The 14328-nt window shown below is 39.5% G+C and overlaps 1 protein-coding gene across 1 annotated transcript in view; it reads left to right on the top strand.

The window, feature by feature from the left end:
- The window catches only part of LOC130456897 (cAMP-responsive element-binding protein-like 2), a 30057-nt gene extending 28018 nt beyond the window's left edge, over positions 1 to 2039 (top strand). Inside the window, exon 4 of the mRNA XM_056814626.1 lies at positions 1818 to 2039. Coding sequence (XP_056670604.1) covers positions 1818 to 2039 — 222 coding nt within the window. The remainder of the gene's footprint in view (positions 1 to 1817) is intronic.
- The last annotated feature ends 12289 nt before the right edge of the window (positions 2040 to 14328 follow it).

The following is a 14328-nucleotide window of genomic DNA, read 5'->3' as shown; positions in this document are numbered from 1 at the left end:
TTAATAAATACTTGTTAATAGATTGGTTGATAGACAAAGTTACAGAGTATAAACTTATCAAGAAGTATGAGATATGGGGTCACTTCATTTTGAATGTCCACCTCCAGACAAAGAATTGATAAATAGAAACACAAAAGACAGTTTATATATACAGATTTTTTTTGTGGTCCAATGCTTTCTCTAAGGGCGGGGAGGGAAAAAAGGGAGGGAGATACCCAGGAATTTATATGTACCTAAATACAAATATAATAAAAACCAAATCAAAACAAAAACACAAATAAAAAAAGAAAATAAGCAATAGGAAAGTCTTTGGGGGCAGGGAAAACCAGTGGGCACCTTTGGCCTTAAAAACCTTCATTTTAAAACTTTCCAACTTTTCTATTGCAATTAAGTGAAAACTCTTTATTCTAGAACTCATAATTTCCCATACCATGGGGCACTAGAGTAACTTAAAAAATTTTACCTTCTGTCTTCGAATCTATACTAAGTATCAGTTCCAAGGCAGAAAAGCGACAAGAGCTAGGTAATTGGGACTGAGGGACTTGCACAGGGTCACATGGCTAGGAAGTATTCGAAGTTATATTTGAACCCAGGACCTCCGATCTTTAGGCCTGGGTCTCTATTCATTGAACCACACAGCTGACCCTAGAGTAACTCTTCAGTGAAATGTACTAATTACAGTTCTCTGATATTTTAAAGTATTGGGGTCTCCACCAAGTCCTACTCTGATGCCTCAGTATGGTGTGGAGAAGATGACTTTGAGTACTTATTGGCTATGCCACTAGAACATAATCTAACAGGTTCTATCACATTAGAAAGACTTTCAGAATGATCTCAGTAATAGAGTGTATCCGCTTTCTTAGGGACAGCCCAGCTAAATGTAGAGACTTATTGCTAGTAGGCTGGCCGCTCAGTAATGAATTCTCCAATCATGGCCAAAAATGAAATGAAGAAAAATCAAGTGACATTGTATTTAGTCTTATATAGTTCCATTCTGTTTCATCAGTGATGGTGGCAAAATGGTAGTAAAAAGATAGAGAATGCTAAACATCACATAGTCTATAGACTATCTCTAAAGATTACTTTAACTCAGTATTCTAAATATGAGTTGCTTGTCCAATGACCAAAGAGTAGGCATATTGCTGTAGGAATTACAGCTTGGTTGACCCTTCTGCAAAGAACTTATGAGAAAAAATGAATACTAGCCACCCAGAATGAGATGGCAAGGACGGGTTGCAACGTTCATTATAAAAGGGAATGTCTATTTTCATGAAACGATAGATTTGTTGTGTTATCAAATAGATAAGGCACTGAGAACATGTTAGATAGTTATGTTGCTACAGCTAACTATAAGCAATAATTTTCAATATTTTATTCTTTTTTGTTTTTTCTTATAAAGATATTTTATTTTATCAATTACATATTAAAAACACATTTCCACATGAGCTTTCCAAAGTTAATTTCCAGTATTTTAAAGGGAATATGGAAGGAGTGCTACCCAGAACCAGAAGGGTCTTCATTTGAATCCCTTCTCCAATATTAGATATGTGACCTGAGGAAATTATCTAGTTCTCAGAGCCTCGGTTTCCGCAATGGTGATAATAATCACTGCTTTCCCTATCTCAAAGGTCATTCTGAAGCTCAAATGAGAGAATAAACCTAAAAAAGCTTTCCAAACCTAAAAGCCCTTAAAATTAAAAAGGTTCACTGGTTATTTGGTGATGAAGATGAGCTTCTCAGACTGGTTGAGCCTCTAGACTATACATTTCCCAACTCAGACTTTTCAATTAAATCGGACAGGCTTCATTCCTTTGCAGTTTGTTCCCATCGGTGATGTTTTTATCCTGCATGTACACCATCCATCCCGGAGAAGCCAGTATCTGACTGGATTACAGCACAGCCTGGCCACTGATGGAATCTCTTCCCTGACTGAAGTCTGTTCTTCTGAAGGTGACAGTGAACTCGTGGAGCCCACCCTTGACTTGGAGGGTTTTGTTCCTGTGGCTGCGTCTGACAGCATCAGACAGGTGGGAGAGTGACTGCTAGTCCAGAGGTAGACTTCCCCCTGCTCCTCATCCCTTCCCACTAATCTAGCCTCGTTGAATGTCATGACCATCAGGTAGGACACACCTGCTGTGTTGCTGAATGGACATGTTTTACAGGTCTTTGCAGGCAAAGAATTTCAAAGGGCTTTAGTCAAGTAGATGTCAGTTAATTAAGCCATGTAGCCCACAGGATGGATTGCAAACAATTTAACTATTGAGGCACTGAGTTTATAAACAGATGAAATGAAGACGCAAGAGTTACTAGGCACATCCCTCTGGATACACTAAAGCTCTGCTTTCATCAGTTTGGCCAGAATGATTAGAGAAGGCAACCAGAGAGCAGAAAAGAGGAGGACATCAGTGAAAGATTATCATGTTGGTCGCTACCTTTGAACTCCAGAGAATAAACTAGAGATCCCCCTTTCAGGCACATCTCTGTGTGTGCTCAAGGTCACATGGCTTATGAATCTGGCCAACACTTAACGTCACTTGCAGGGAACATGTGTGCCCTCCATCAGAACTCCATAGGATCACAGGCTTTGGAGCTGAAAAGGCCCTCAGAGATCAAGACTTGCACATGATCACAGAATCTCCACATTGGAAAGGACCTCAGAGGCCACCCAGTCCAACCCATTCCTGAACAAGAGTCCCCTTTATAATACCTCTGCCAAGTGCTCATCCAGCCTTTGCTTGAAGGCCTCAAGTGAGGGGGAGCCCCCCTCCCTCTCGAGGGAGCTTGTTCCACTTTATCGTTCTATTAGAGAGGGGAAGCCCAAATTTCTCTTTTTGCATTTAGGCCACTCCTGACTCCCTCCTCATTTTACAAAGGAGGAATAGGCGGCTCACAAATGGAATGGAGCTTCTTCAAGGCTGGTAGCTGGCAGAGTCAGGACTAGGATCCAGTTCTTCTGTTTTCCAGTCCAGCCCACGTTTGCCTCTGCCACACTGCCTCCATGGCTTGCCACGCAGGGTTTATCAGGAGCTTGTCCAATTTGTGAGGTCTTTACATAGAAAAGAATGTGCACCTCTTTAACTTGTGCTCAACACTCAATACGCATTTATTGGCTGTTTGCTTTGTACTCAAAGAGGACCAAGATGGTAACGCTCTATCAGGGTCAGTGTCCAGTGTGTCCAGTCATGGTTGATCAGACCAAAATGAGCTCAGCATTCTTTACCACCCGTCAGACACAAATAACCCTTCTGAACATTTAGGATGGGATAAGCACTTATTAATCAATCAACAGACGCATATTAATCCCCTGCTGTGAACTAGTTACTGTGCTAGACTTAGTAGGTGAATTATTCTATCTCTGATGGGGATGGGACAGAAGGGGCTAAGGTTAAATATGTGGGAGAGATGACTGGCAGATGTTATAAATGAATCACAACTTGGATTTGAACCAACCTCAGACATCTAGTAGCTATGCGATCTTGAGGAAGTTACTTAAACTGTTTGCCTTAGTTTCCAGAACTGTAAAATGGAGATGATAATAAGTAGCAGCTGCTTCTCAGGGTTATTGTAAGACTCAGATGCACTTAGCATAGTGCCTGGCATAATAGGCACTCTATAATTGCTTATTCTCTTCCCTTTCCCTTTCATCAGTGTTGGGAGCTTCTGGGGAAGCTAACAATACAGAGCAGCAGCTTCTCTCTAATTTGTGGTCTTGGGCAGTGGCCTGGGGCTAAGTAACTTGCCTAGAATCCTATAGCCATATGCACGGCTTAAACCAACAACATCCTGGTTTTGAAGTTAACCCTTTATCCAAAGCACCACAAGATATGGTCAAACTAAAATAAATAAATAAATGAATGAATAAAAAGGTGGGGAGGGGTTAGGAGGTTAGTGTTATTTCCAGCTAAAATCAAAAAGTAGAAAAGCAATAATTCTAGCACCTAATATCTCTATTTCCTAGTTAGACACACCCCGTTCCCTTTTTCAGCACATTCCAACCCGAAGTGTACAGTTTCTTCATAATGTCCTTTGGCTACTCATTGATCCCCACTAAAGGAGGGGGGGAGGAACAACTAGATAGCACAGTGGTTAGAGTTCTGAACCTAGAGTCAAAAAGACCTGAATTCAAATCCAGCCATAGGCTATTCCTGTGTGACCCTGTCTGCTTCAGTTTCCTCAAATGAAAATGGGAATAATAATAATAGAACCTATCTCCCAGGGCTTTTATAAGGATCAAATGAGGTAATATTTGTAAAATTTGATATAGCTAAAAAAATATATGTATATTATACACACATACTATACAAATATAGTATTTGTAAAACTCCTAGCATATAGTAAGCACTTATTAAATGCTTGTTCTCTCTCCACTCCCCTGAAGAGCTCTGTATCAGTCTACCAGATCTGAAGATCAGACTTTCTGCTGATGACTTGCTCTTTTTTTGTTCTACCTCCCTTTATTGTCTCTTTCCTACCTCTCTATCCCAGCCCCTGCCTGCAATCATCCACAACATTGGGGTTCAGGTTACATAATTCCAAGGTTCTAGTGGCTTGTAAGGGCAGCTAGGTGGTGCAGTAGATAGAGTACTGGGCGTGGAGTCAGGAAGATCTGAGTTAAAATCTGGCCTCAAACATTTACTAGCTATATGACCCTGGGGAAGTCACTTAACTCTGTTTACCTCAGTTCCCTTATCTATAAGATGAGCTGTGGATGAATTTAATATAAATTTGTATCCCTCTTTCCTTTTAGAAAGGAAAGCTTTGTATCCCACATGATTCCTGGCATCTGGAAGACTCACCTCTGACGTGGACTGAGGTCAAGTCTATTCAACTAAAGAGACTCAGAAAAAATGCTGTCACCAGATTACAAACTATGGATCAAAGAAATTTATGCTATTTTGGCTAGGAAGCAGAGGGAGGGAATGGATAGGCAAGTGAGCTGCAAACTCAGATTAGTTGGCCATGTGATTATGTGCCTTTACTCTCTCCAACCCACTTTCATTATCTAATAAATTAATATGCAGTCTCCAGAGAATTTTAATCCTAACAACTGGAAAAAGAAATAGCAAACCACTCCACTGTCTTTGCCAAGAAAAGCCCAACAGGAGATCACAAATGATTGAAATAATTCAATGACAACAACACAGTATGGACCGGAGAGGGGAAAGAGCAACAACAAATGTGGCTTGAGTCTCTCTAAGTAACAAACTGTAAATAGGGGCAAAGATGGTTCAACTACTATCCTTCAGCATTGATTCATTGAGGTGCTAAGAAATTTTATCCAGGTCATCATGTTAGTACAATGGTTCAGGGAAACAGTGGGCCAGCAGCAGATGAAGCTATATTTGTTCCTCCATTACTAATATTCAAGGGTGAGTATAGCCAGGGATTTAAAAAGAAGAAAGAATTGTGACAGTCCCTGATGATATTAGACTGGCTTTAATTTTGCTGTCTTTAAGCAGATTTTGTAGCTTTCAAACAAAAGTTCCTATCCAAGTAAGTCTGTAGACCTCAGAAGGGACATAATTCCAACATCTGGGCTTCCCAGGAACCCTCTGAGATGGAGTGGTATTTCTATGTGTTTTCTTCCTTGTCCTGACTTGGCAAGAACTTTACAAATCAAATGAGATAATATTTATAATGTGCTTAGGATGATGCCTGGCACATAGTAGGTACTTAATAAATGCTTATTCACCCTCCCAGAAGGAAAGTAGTTTGGAGAGTAATGTGTGGTGTAGGCATTTGCTGTCCTTGGTTGTCCTATGGGGTCATTTTGGTTGTTACCTCTTCTAGTGGTATGGCATCAGTTTTCCTACACAACTACAACAGTAATCAAACCATGTAAGTGAAGCCCTTTCTTTATTCCCAAGCAGGCAACCAAGAAACATTTATTAAAAGGTGCCTACAATAGCCAATGATTGTATTGTATTACTGGAAATAAAAAATAGCCCCTATGTTCAATAAGCTTAGATTCCATCAGGGCAACAACATGCACACACACACACACACACACACACACACACACACAGATATGTATAGAAAAGATAATTTTGGAAGGAAAGACATTAGCAACTTGGCAGATTGTGAAAGACATATAGAAGGTACCACATGAGCAGAGCTTTAAGGAAATGGGATTCCTAGATTGTGCATCGTGGGAATGGGAGAAAGACTGTGCAAAAGCATGGAGATGAAGTCTTGGATATTAGAAATAATAAGATTTGTTTGGTTGGAATATAGAGGGAATGAATGGAATAATGTCTAATAAATCTGGAAAGGTAGGATCGGGGCAAGGTTGTGAAGAACTTTACATGCTAAATAGAGAAGGCTATATTTGATCCTAAAGAAAATAAGGTGGAACTGGAGTTTTAAGTAGAAGAATAGCATGGTAATATCTGGGCATTAAGAAAATCATTTTTTCAGCCATGTAGAATATGTAACTGGGAGACTCAGTAGATAAAGTACTAGAACTAGAGTCAGGAAAACCTGAGTTCAATTCCAGCATCAGACACTTACTAGTTGTGTGACTCTGGTTAAGTCACTTAGCCCTCATTGCTTCAGTTTTCTCACTTGTAAACTCAACTGGAGAAGGAAATGACAAGCCATTCCAGTCTCTTTCCCAAGAAGACTCCAAATGAGGTCACAAAGTATTGTACATGACTGAAATGACTAAACAACAACAATAATATATGAATTAGAGAGGGAAGAGATATAAGACATGGAGGCCAATGAGGAATGTGATAGGAGAGCTAACTTTGTTCCATCACCCTGTAGGTCCTTGTGGCCTCTTAAGACCTAATACATAGCTTAAGTGTAAATGCATTTCCAATTTTTTTGGACTTGTTCATTCTTTAGGATTAAATTATTTCATTTCCAACGAATTTTTAATCTGTTTCCAAGGAGCTTCATTAATATAATTTTTATTGCATCATGGTCTGAAAAGGATGCATTTAATAGTTCTGTTTTTCTACATTTGGCTATGACGTTTTTATGTCTCAATACATGTTGATTTTTATGAAGGGTGCCATGTACATCTGAAAAAAGTATATTCCTTTCTATTCCCATTCTATTTTCTCTGAGGGTTATAAAACATATCTCTATCTTTTATAAAATTCTATTCATCTCCTTAACTTTTTTTCCTTATTTATTTTATGATTATATTCATCTAGTTCTACAGGGGAAAATTGAGGTCCCACGTTAGTATAGTTTTGTTGTCCATTTTCTTCTGTAACTTGATACTTTGCCATTTGGTGCATATGTGTTTAGTACTAATATTATTTCATTATATTTTGGTACCTTTCAGAAAATGCAGTTTTTTTTTGCTTATCTTTTTTTTAACTAGGTCTATTTTTGCTTTTGTTTTGTCTGAGATTATGACTGTTCCCCCTACTTTATTATTGTTATTTTTTCATGTCAGCTGAAGCATAATAGATTCTTCTCCAGCTCCTTGTCTTTGTCCAGTGTCTCTCTCTCTGATTCAAGTGTGTCTCTTATAAGCAATGTCTTATTGGATCCTGGTTTTTAATTCATTCCATGATCCATGGGTGAGTTCATTCCATTCACAGTTATGGTTATGATAATTAGCTGTATATTTCTCTCAAATTCTGATTTTCCCCATTTATCCTTCTTTCTCTCTTTTTAGTAAATCCCTCCTGAAGAGTTTTTTTTTTTTGCTTCTAATCACCTCCCTCAACCTGCCCCTCCTTCTATCAGCCCCTCTTACTCTCCTTCCCTTATCCCCTTGGCTTCCTATATCTCTATAGGGTAGTTGACTCTACATTCAACTAAGTGTGTATGTTATTCCTTCTTTGAGCCAATTCTAATCATAACAACTGTTACCTATGTCCATCTTCTCTTCTAATGTAAAAACTCCTCCTTTCACTTTTCTTTTATGTGAGGTAATTTTCCCCATTTTTTCTTTCTCCTCCCCCTTCTCTCATTTCATTCCTCTTCCTCCTTAATTTCATTTTTAAATCATCCTATCATTTTCATTTCACACACATCCCTCTTTCTATGTATAGTCCTAACTGCCCTAATAATGATAAAAATGTTCATTTATAAGTATCATCTTCTGAAACAGAAATGTAAACATTTTATCTTTATTACTTCCCTAATGATTTTCATACTTACCTTTCTATACTTCCCTTAAGTGTTGTATTTGAAAGTTAAAATTTCTATTTAGCTCTAATCTTTTCATCAGGAATTCTTGAAAGTTCTCTATTTCATTAAATACACATTTTTATCCCAAAGATTGTACTCCTTTTTTTGATTGTTAAGTGATTCTTTACAACAATCCTAGCTCCTTTTCCTTCCAGAATGTTATATTACAAATGCTCCAGTCCTTTAATGTGGAAGAACCTCATTGTTGATCCAAAGTATTTAAATTGATTTTTATGGCTATTTGACATATTTTCTCCTTTACTTGGAAGCTGTGGGATATAATATTCTTCTACACTTTTTTGAGATCTCTTTCAGGTGGGGATTGTTGGATTCTTTGAATTTCTATTTTACTCTCTGATCTAAGATATCAGGTCAGGTTTCCATAATAATTTCTTGAATTATAGTGTATAGGCTATTTTATTTTATTTTATTGTGGCTTTTAGGTAGTTCGATAATTGTTAAATTATCTCTCCTGGATCTGTTTTCCAGATCAGTTGGGTTTTTTCCAATGAGTTATATTACATTTTCTTTTATTTTTTTTCATTCTTTTGAATTTGTTTTTATTATTTATTGAAATCTCATGGAATCATTAGCTTCCACTTTCCCAGTGCTAATTTTTAAGGAATTGTTTTATTCAGTGAGTTTTTGTGCCTTGCCCCATGAAGATTGGATTTGGCTCTCCCCTGATTGTAACAATGAAGGTACTTAGCTCTTCCTAGATTGTGAAGATTAAATTGTAATCCCCTATCTATTTTTAGATTTTAATCCCCAAAGTGTAAAGCACAGTACTTAAAATTGAGTATGGAGATCTACCCATTTTGGATTTTAACCACAAAAAGGTGTGAACACTCATTTCATACATTGAGTGGGAGGTCTGTGACCCACGTGTGAAAGAGTGGGCAGTCCTGGAGTGGAGCATCAGCTGTGATTGGGAGATGTAAAATTTAGGGGAAGTGACAGAAGAGGAAAAGGTCTTTAAAAGTTGAAGCAGAGACTCAGACTTGGAGTGAAGAGAGACTTAAAGGGAGTCACTTGGAGTGAAAACTGCTGGAGTTGAGGCTGATAAAAGAATCTGCTGAATGAACTGACAATGTGATGAGTGTCAAGGCTGACTTCCTTCCTTGCCCTTTCTGGAGACGTGAGCCTCTGGGAAAGGCCCAGTTTCTCGAGACTCTTTTCCTCTGGTTGGGGCCTTTGAATTTCTAACTGACTCAGAGGAAGTTGAAGCTCTCTCTCCCTCCCTCCCTCCCCCCCATCTCTCCTTCCTCTCCCCCTCTTTTCTCTCTTCCTTAATATTTTACCTCTATTGTAAAAATAAAATAAACTACCATAAATTCCATTTTACTTTAGTAATTCATTTTTGGGAATTAAAAATTAAATCCCTGGTGACCAATTAAATATTCAGTTCAACCATAAATTTAACCCCCCCCCCATTTGACAAATTCTGCTTTTTAAAGCACTCTTCTCTTCAGTAGTTTTTTTTTGCCTCTTTTACCATTTTACATGAACTATTTCACTGATACCTTCTTGCTCCTTTATAGTTTTCTGTATCCTCTCCTTTTTTGAAGCCTTCCCTATGCCTAGAATTTGACAATTAGATGCCTGAGAAAATTATTTGTATTTTTGTGGTGGCATTTTGGAGATAAGTCCTTAACCTAGTTATTTGGATCTAAGGATTATGAATGTGTGACACTTTGTTAATTAGTTTGGCCTTTGGGTACTCTTCAGATTATATTGTGAAGGAGGCTTCTTAGGTGAATAAGGTTCAGATTCTCCTAATGCCAAAGAACCAATCTTAAAAGTAGCTTCCCTTTATAGGCTATGGTCTTTGACATCTTTCTAGCATGGTATGGTCACGGTTCTATGCAGTGGCCAAAAAACAGGCCTCCTATAAGACCTTTTATGATTCTTTGTTTTTGTGGTCTAAATCGCATGGATATTCTATGCCTCTAAGGCATTTTGACTAGAGGAAATCTGGTATGGCGGAAATTCCTAGATTCCAAATGGAATCTAAGTCCCTGGACTTGGATTTTGAAGAATTAATTTTAAGTCTGTGTGATTTGGGGCAAGTTCCTTAAATAGACCCTCTATGGACTTTACTTTCTTATCATCCTTAAAATTAGTGTGATGATAATGGCACTACTGAAGCCACAGGGTTGTTGGGAAGCTCAAATAGATTAATGTGTTTGAAAGTGCTATTTATGTGTATATATCTGTGATTTCATCACTGTGGGAACTCCTTTTACCAACCCAGATGGCAGGCAACCCACATTAATGGCAAACCATCTAAAACAGAGGTTAAGTCTGGGGAATAGAAAGTGACTTGGCTGAGGTTGCACAGCTAATAAATGCTTGAGGTAAGATCTGAATTCAGGTCTTCTTAAAGTCCACCATCTCATACTTATCTTGCTATATAGAGAAATTTAACATTAGATTTATTTAGAACCTACTATGGGAAGTGGGGAAGGAAGGAAGGAAGGAAGGAAGGAAGGAAGGAAGGAAGGAAGGAAGGAAGGAAGGAAGGGAGGGAGGAAGGAAGGAAGGAAGGAAAGAAGGAAGGAAGGAAGGGAGGGAGGGAGGGAGGGAGGGAGGAAGGAAGGAAGGAAGGGAGGAAGGGAGGGAGGGAGGGACAGAGGGAGGAAGGAAGGAAGGGAGGGAGGGACAGAGGGAGGGAGGAAGGAAGGAAGGAAGGAAGGAAGGAAGGAAGGAAGGAAGGAAGGAAGGAAGGAAGGAAGGAAGGAAGGAAGGAAGGAAGGAAGGGAGGGAGGGAGGGAGGAAGGAAGGAAGGAAGGAAGGAAGGAAGGAAGGAAGGGAGGGAGGAAGGAAGGAAGGAAGGAAGGGAGGAAGGAAGAGAGGAAGGGAGGGAGGAAGGAAGGAAGAGAGGAAGGGAGGAAGGGAGGAAGGAAGGAAGGGAGGAAGGAAGGAAGGGAGGAAGAAAGGAAGGAAGGAAGGGAGGAAGGAAGGAAGGAAGGAAGGAAGGAAGGAAGGAAGGAAGGAAGGAAGGAAGGAAGGAAGGAAGGAAGGAAGGAAGGAAGGAAGGAAGGGAGGGAGGGAGGGAGGGAGGGAGGGAGGGAGTGTGACAAGGAAATCACTTTTAAAAGACTGATATATATTAATTTAAGGTCACCAAGGAATTCAGCTATGTAATTCCTAAATGAAAACTCAAGTCAGCCATCAGCCTTTTATAGAGTTTAATTACAAACAGGAGGAAGAAAGGAGAGAGAGAGAGAGAGAGAGAGAGAGAGAGAGAGAGAGAGAGAGAGAGAGAGAGAGAAAGGGGAGAGAAGGGAATAGGGCTTAAATACCCCCTCTGCTTAGGCTGGGCCAAAAGGCCCAAGCCCTTAGATAGCTGGGGCAAAGAAAGGAGATCAGTCCCTATTACTCACGTGACCAAAATGGAGAAACAGTCTCCGGGGCCTCCACATCCAGCTTCCTTCAGAGCAAGCTTCTCAGAGCACCTCTCCAACCACTCAGAGCCAAAACTCTCCAACCAACCCCCCAGTCCTCAGACCCCTCTATCTTTAAGGAAACCATCCAAGTTCCCTCCCCTCAGTTCTCACATCTACCGATCACTGTCCATCATTTTCCCTGTGCCAATGGTGGCTCTAGCTTAACCCAGGACCACCCAGAGGTCTGTGGCTTTGCACATGTCTGTTGGAGGTCATATTCTCAAATAATTAAATCTTGATCTTTTGCTACAGCCCTTCCTAAATCCTGTTACCCTGAGTAGGGTAGAGATTGGAATAATTAAATTTTGATCTATGCTGCAGCCCTTCCTAAATCCTGTTAGGACTGAGTAGGGTGGAGATTGCAATTTCCAAGACTTGGTTCTGTCATTCCAAGTATCTCCATTGTATCAATTCTAAAATCAATCATGACTCAAAGAAATTCCTGTTCTATGCTTAAGCATAGGTCAAAGTCCTTTCCATTGTTCAGCAAAAGGTTTCTGTCCTAAAGTGGGAGGAGGAGGAACCTCCCATGCCAATGGGGTTCATATTCCAATAGCCAAGACCCACTATCAATAGGAAAATTTTCAAGTATGAATTCCCAATGGTGAAATTTCCAACATTTATAAGTCTACGAAATTTTAAGGTTTACAGGAGGGAGGGAGGGAGGAAGGAAGGAAGGAAGGAAGGAAGGATGGAAGGAAGGAAGGAAGGAAGGAAGGAAGGAAGGAAGGAAGGAAGGAAGGAAGGAAGGAAGGGAGGGAGGAAGGGAGGGAGGAAGGGAGGGAGGGAGGGAGGGAGTAATATGGAGGGAGGGAGGGAGGGAGGGAAGGAGGGAGGAAGGAAGGAAGGAAGGGAGGAAGGAAGGGAGGGAGGGAGGGAGGAAAGAAAGAAGGAAGGAAGGAAGGAAGGAAGGAAGGAAGGAAGGAAGGAAGGAAGGAAGGAAGGAAGGAAGGAAGGAAGGAAGGAAGGAAGGAAGGAAGGAAGGAAGGAAAGAAGGAAGGAAGGAAGGAAGGAAGGAAAGAAGGAAGGAAGGAAGGAAGGAAGGAAGGGAGGGAGGGAGGGAGGGAGGGAAGGAAGGAGGGAGGGAGGGAGGAAGGAAGGAAGGGAGGGAGGGAAGGAGGGAAGGAGGAGGGAGGGAGGGAAGGAGGAGGGAGGGAGGGAAGGAGGAGGGAGGAGGGGAGGAAGGAAGAATAAATGGAGGGAAGAATAAAGGGAGAGAAGGAGGAGAAAAATAAAAGGAAGAGAGGGAAGAAGAGAAGAAATAAAATAATAAAGGAAAGAAATAAAGGAGGAGAGGAATGGAGGAAGGAAGGGAAGAAAGAAGGAAAGAAGGAGAGAGAGGAAGGGAAGAAGGAGTGAAGGAAACAAGGAAGGAAAAGGAAAGGGAAGGAAGAAGGGAAGGAAGGCAGGAAAGAAAGGAAATAGAAGGAAAAATGAAGGGTTGGAGGAAAGGAAGAAGGGTGCAGAGCACTGGTATCTAATAAATGTTTATTAATTTATTTTTCCCATCCCCAGACATATAAAATTTCTGAATGATAATGATCATAGGATCATTCATTCATAGAGTTGGAAGGGACCTTGGATATTATGTAGTCTAACTTCACAAACAATATATGAATCATATTGGTGTCAAAGACATTGCTAGAAAGTATCTTAAAGAACTTCATGTTTCAGCTGATCAGATGAGGGAACTGAGTCCCTTGAGCCAGGTTGTATGCCTTGAACCAGGACAATAGAAGACTTCTGAATTCCTGGACAGTGTTCTCCAAACCTATACAATTCTGTCTCTGTGGTATTGCAGTTTATTTATTTAATACGATCCTCTAAGAAAACTAGAAGGAAGCATAGAGAAGAAAAATCTGAGTGCTAATAAAAATAAAAAATAAGGAGCATATGAAGTGTAACTGTAAAGCAATAACTTATTTTTTGGTGAAAATGCCAGGATTAACCTTCCTAATGAGTCTTGTCCTTTAGAATAGTTTCCTTTAGGAAATTATACACATTCTAATGATTCTGCTGTTGCTCCAAACTTTTTGGGGACTCTTCTTTGGAAGCTGCCTTAAGAGCCAAATTATAAGCCACATAATCACAACTTGTCATTGATCACAAACTGTGTTCTCCAGCTTGATCACCCACCTTATTTACCAAAATTAGCTTCAAGTGACTTTTGGATGTTTCTAAAAACTCAATGGGTCCTTGAAAAATAAAGATTTGCCATCACTGATTAGATTTAGAAGAATGTGTCACAATCTTTGAAGACAGATTTCAAAGAGGCATTCTATAAATGTCTTGAATAATCATGACATCATTAGAATAAGCATATTCTCCCAATGGAGTTACTTTGAAGGGGACACAAAGAATGTATGAGTATATATCTTTTAAATAAAATATGCTGTCACATTTTATAAATAATAGTATAGGGCATTTCCTTACATTTTCTCTTTAAGATATTTTATTTTCTAAAAAAAAAAAAGATATTTTATTTTCCAAATTACATGCAATAATAATTTTCAGCTTACATTTTCCACAATTATAAAATCCAAATTGTCTCCATACTTCCTCACTCCCAAATATAGTAAGCAATTTGATCTGGGTTATACATGTATTATGATGTATCATGCAAAACATATTTCCATATTTGTCATTGTTGGAAGAGAATACTCATATAAGACCAAAACCCCCAAATAAAAACTTAAATCAACTAAGATGAAAAATATTATACTTT

This window comes from Monodelphis domestica, chromosome 2 (assembly GCF_027887165.1).
Source record: "Monodelphis domestica isolate mMonDom1 chromosome 2, mMonDom1.pri, whole genome shotgun sequence".
NCBI lineage: Eukaryota > Metazoa > Chordata > Mammalia > Didelphimorphia > Didelphidae > Monodelphis > Monodelphis domestica.
The sequence above is the reverse complement of the archived record's forward strand: the minus strand, read 5'-3'. Positions and strand labels throughout refer to the sequence as shown.